Here is a 5078-nt window from a genome sequence, read left to right on the forward strand (position 1 = left end):
ATCAGAGTCAGACCACATCTTCTGGATTGCTCGTTGCAGTTTGGCCACCTCGTCGATCTCGACATCGCTGTCTCTGTTGAAGTCATGGCATGTGAAGGTATATTTCCTTTTTCTGGAACCCTTCGCAAGCGGTCTCAACCAATCGAGTATCATTATTTTTCTTTTTCTTTGAAGGTGCAGACTATCAGTTTTGATTTTGTCACTTTCGAGTTCCTCTTTACAGGATGAATGAAACTGCATGTACTACGTTTCAGGAAGGGAAGAAATCAGTCGCATAAAATTGTTTCATAATCGGGTGCTGGATTGGAAACAGCTTCAAAGCTACAGAGTCATCTCCCCAAAAAAGGAAAACTTTGCAAAGGGAAAAATCTACAGAGTCGAAACAGAGCAGAATCAGATGGGGAATCATTTATCGACACTAGCTAGCTAGTAGCTCCAGAGCGCGACATCTGCTCCGCCGTCGCCGTTGTCCCAGTACGCGTCCATGATGGCCGCCGTCGACGGCGGGTCCATGAGCAGCGCCTCCGCGAGGCTCACGTAGTACGAGCCCAGGTCCATTTCCGGGAACAAGTCAAGCCTACTGAACATATCGATGTCCATTGTAGCCAGCACCTCGAACTCTCCATCGGCGGAAGCTTCCGATGTCTCCGACGAGTCGGCACTGTCGGACTCAGACGACGATTGTGCAGGAGCGCTAGATGGGGCCTCCTTGGCGACGGTCCTGGCTATCAGGCCATTGGCAGCCTCCCGTCGCTGGAAATCCGCGACGGCCTGGAGGGCCGCGCGACGGACGTCGGCGAGGTTGGAGAGCGCGGACGGCACGGCGAGCAGCCACGCCGAGTCCGCGAAGTTGAGGCACCTTGCTGAGCGGCCGCCGAGTGCGAGCATGGCGGCGTCGTTCGCGCGGGCGGCGGCCTCGGCCGTCAGGTACGTCCCGAGCCAGAGCCGAGCGCCACGCTTGCCGGGGACGCGCACCTCGCAGACCCACCGTCCCGCGTTGCCCCTGCGCCGCACGCCGCGGTACACCGGGTGCCGCGTCTCCCGGAACTTGGTGCGCCCCGTGGGGCGCTTGGCCGGCGACGCCCGCCCCGATGCGTGCTCGGGCGTGGATGACACAGACGAGGACGGGGAGGAGCTGGAAAGATCCATGCCCATGTCCATGGCTAACGCCGGAGTGCTTGGTGACGGACTGGTGGCGTCCTTCTTGAGCAGTCGAGCTTGGTGCTTGAGCTTAGTGATGAGTGTGAGCTTAGCCGTGGGATGCTTGAGCTTGAGTGAGAGTGTTCGGTGATCGGTGTTACTAACATCTGTGGAGTGTGTGGGGACGTATTTATAGGTTTGTGTCGTGTTGGAGCTTGAACTCGCTTTGGACAGCAGCTGGTAGTACGTGTCCCTTATTCTAGTCGATTTAAGCGCCTTTTGTCTTGTGACTCATCTGAGATCGACGCGTGGCCTATTGCAGCGTGTTAAGCAAAGACAGCTTGCAGCATTTGTTTTTTCTAGAGGAAGGCAGCTTCCTTCTTGAGCAGCGGTAAATTGGGCTCCACCGACCGGATCTGCCCGTGGAGGCCCAGCGACGCATATTCCCTTATCCTTTACGGTTTTCGGAAGTTATGAACACTCGATAGAAGGCCGTTGGAGCATTTTGTAAATGGAGCATTTTCGGAAGTCAAGTATTTTCTTTAGCCCTAATACCCCGGTTATCTCTAGGGCTGAAATATGTCAACTATTGCACATTGATACTGAAGCCCTATCTGATAAATATCTTAGATTACCTGCAATGGTTGGAGCTGACAGAAGTGATTGCTTCAAGCACTTTGTCGAAAGGATTAAAGAACGGCTTAAGGGCTGGATGGAAAAACAGCTATCCATGGGAGGGAAAGAGATCCTTCTTAAGTCTGTTGCACAAGCTATTCCGGTGTTTGCCATGTCAGTCTTTTGCCTACCTAAGGGAATTTGCAAGGAGATAACAGACTTAATATCTCAGTTTTGGTGGGGGGATGATGAAGAACACAGGAGAATGCATTGGTATACTTGGTGGAAACTCTGCTATCCGAAGAGTGAAGGGGGGATGGGATTTCGAGATCTATACTCCTTTAATCTGGCAATGTTATCTAAGCAATGTTGGAGATTAATAGATGATCCAGAGTCGTTATGTGCAAGAGTATTAAAGGCAAAGTACTTTCCGAATGGGAGCTTACTGCAGGCCACTCTTAAGAACGGGGCTTCTTTTACCTGGCAAAGCATCATGAAGGGCTTAGAGACTTTTAAACTGGGATATATCTGGCGAATCGGGACAGGAGAGAAAGTGAACATATGGAGGGATTCGTGGATTCCTAGCAGTGCAGACAGGAAGGTCATTACCCCGCGTGGACACACTGTTCTAGCCACTGTGAATGATCTTATCGATCCTACAAGTGGCAATTGGGACGAAGAGCTGATTAATTCTATTTTTAACCTTGTTGATGTTCGCAGGATCTTGGAAATACCGCTCAACTACAATGCTTTTGATGATTTCATAGCATGGCATCCTGACCGCAGAGGTATCTTTTCAGTCCGTTCGGCTTACCACACCCAATGGTTCCGAACTTTCCAGGCACATGCAAGCGGGTTAGCATAGTCGGGGAGGTCCAGTACTCCAGCTGTATGGAGCACTTTGTGGAAACTCCAAATCCCACGTAAAGTTCAGATTTTTTGTTGGCGAGCACTCCATGGAATTTTACCTCTAAAGTCTATAATGACTAATAGGCATGTTGGGTCAGATGGAGCTTGCCCGATTTGCCATCGAGCGGCGGAAGATGTGAAGCACCTTCTTTTCGAATGTACTCACGCTACAGAACTGTGGTCACGAGTAGGAATAATGGATTACATCAATGAAGTGAAAAAGGTTGATCGGTCGGGGTCGATCATTTTGGAGTACATTCTGTCAGCCCCACCAAGACAAGTCCCACTCAAACCCAATCTGGATGTGAAGCAATTGATCATGGTCGGAGGATGGTACCTTTGGTGGACTCATAATGGGTCCCCCCACCCCCTTTTAAGTGGCCAATATCAATCCTTGTGATAGCTAACAATTTTCAGCAAGCGAATGCAAAGAATAACGCTCCAGTTCAAGCTACATGGACGAAACCAGAACCCAGGTTTGTAAAATTAAATGTTGATGCAGCGTTTTACTTGGCAGAAAGAGAAGGAGCTACCGCAACAGTGATCAGGGATGCGAATGGTGTTTTCCTTGCTGCTCGGTGTACGTTTATTCCCAATACATCAAGTGTAGTGATGACCGAGGCTTTCGCAATGCGGGATGGTCTGAATTTTGCAAATTCGCTTGGTTTCCCGCGGGTGGAGGCGGAGTCTGATTCGTTGATAGTAATTGAATCTTGTGTTGGTCAGATAAGATGGTGGGATGAAGCTGCTGCAATATTTGCTGAATGTGTGGATATCTCAACGATGATCGGGAAGGTCAATTTCAAGCATTTTTATCGTAGTTCCAACCAAGCGGCGCATGTGCTAGCAAATACAGTTATTGTAATAAAATTTGTAGGCAGTGGACAGATAAGCCCCCGTGCTGTCTTGTCTCAAACCTTGTGGATGATGTAAGTCCTTCCTAAGTTAATAAAGCTAGCCATGATGACCTTCCCTCAAAAAAAAAGATTCGAGATTTAGATTTTGTGGCTTGACCATTCAACGAGCCCAAAATCACTTCAATCGAAATCATGATAAAGAAATGGCAGTCGATTTACTAAACATTGTCAGACTTGAGGCTGGGCCGACCACTAATACGACCGTGCAGACATACTGGTGTTCGTACTAACAAATCCAAGATAGAAATATTTCCATAACTTCTCCATTTCAAGACCAATTTTGGCCAGGTCTGTTTTCTTAGATTCTTGAGAAGATAAGAAACGTATTGGGAAGGTCTATTGAACATATTAGCCCTAGAATCGAAAGGATTATAAGATCAACAATGGAGAATGGACTAGTTGATGTTATATATATACATGAGAAGTGCATCCCTGCACGCAGTGGCATCTGCACGCAGCGCATCTACTGCGTGCACAGCCTCACGATTCGCAGCAGCCAAATGTGCTACTTGGAGTATAGAGCTCCGCTGGTGAGCCAAATGCTGTGTATTGATGTATTTGAAGTACGGTGCACTGACAGACAGGCTGACACGCCGCTGCAGAGCAGTGTACATGCGCATGCGTGCATGACAAAATAGTACTACCGTCGCTTGGAGCACTGTATAATGTAAAGACTTTTCAACCTGGATGTATTTAAAGAGCATGCAACCGGAGGACAGTACCGATCGCTTGCAACGGCCTCATTCAAACACGCAGAAGCATCTCATTCAAACAGAACACGCACAACCTTCTGATCAAGGCCCTATTTGATTCCAAATAAGTCACTAACTTATAAGTCGAAAAGTGAAAAAAGTGACTTATTTTGCCAAACAGACCCGACTTATAAGTCACCCCAACTTATAAGTCATAAGTTGCTTCACCCCAACTTAAAACTTATAAGTCACCCCTTTTACATGGGTCCCACCATCTGCATGATGTTGATTGGTGTGGAAAGGTGTGTCAGGTGACTTATAAGTCAGGTAACAACCAAACAGATGTGACTTATAAATCATTGGTTTTAGGTCACCTGACTTATAAGTCAGGTGACTTATTGAAACCAAACAGGCCCCAAGTCGGCCGGAGGTGGGAGCAACGTCATGCTTGGGATGGGCCGCTCCATGGACGACATACGCATCGTAGCTAGGAACACCATGATGAGCTGCTTATTCATGCTCATCCTGGAGTACTGTACTGACGAGGATAGTTGTGTTCGCCGGCGCCAGAGGACCGGGGCGCACACTCTGAAGCGTGCTACAGGCGTCGACGGTGTGCGTCGCGATGCAGGCCTCCATGGCGCATGGCAAGCTGTAGGCGTTGATGGTACGCGGCCTGACTGCGGTGTACGAATGTACGCCAGCCCCGCCGTCTACCGCCGACCAGCGCCGTCTCCGGAGCTGAATGTCGTGCAGGACACACCCGACAGCTCAACGTCGGGCGATGGGGCGAGCTCCTCCTGCC

General features: G+C 49.2%; 1 protein-coding gene across 1 annotated transcript; it reads right to left on the bottom strand.

Annotated features, from left to right (window-relative positions):
- Positions 1–344: 344 nt before the first annotated feature.
- LOC119305922 (dehydration-responsive element-binding protein 1H-like) lies at positions 345–1286 on the bottom strand. Its single transcript, XM_037582311.1, has one exon. It carries the CDS (start codon positions 1159–1161, stop codon positions 427–429), a length of 735 nt encoding a protein of 244 aa, XP_037438208.1. The 5' UTR covers positions 1162–1286; the 3' UTR covers positions 345–426.
- Positions 1287–5078: the final 3792 nt, after the last annotated feature.

Source organism: Triticum dicoccoides, chromosome 5B, assembly GCF_002162155.2.
Source record: "Triticum dicoccoides isolate Atlit2015 ecotype Zavitan chromosome 5B, WEW_v2.0, whole genome shotgun sequence".
Taxonomy (NCBI): Eukaryota; Viridiplantae; Streptophyta; class Magnoliopsida; order Poales; family Poaceae; genus Triticum; species Triticum dicoccoides.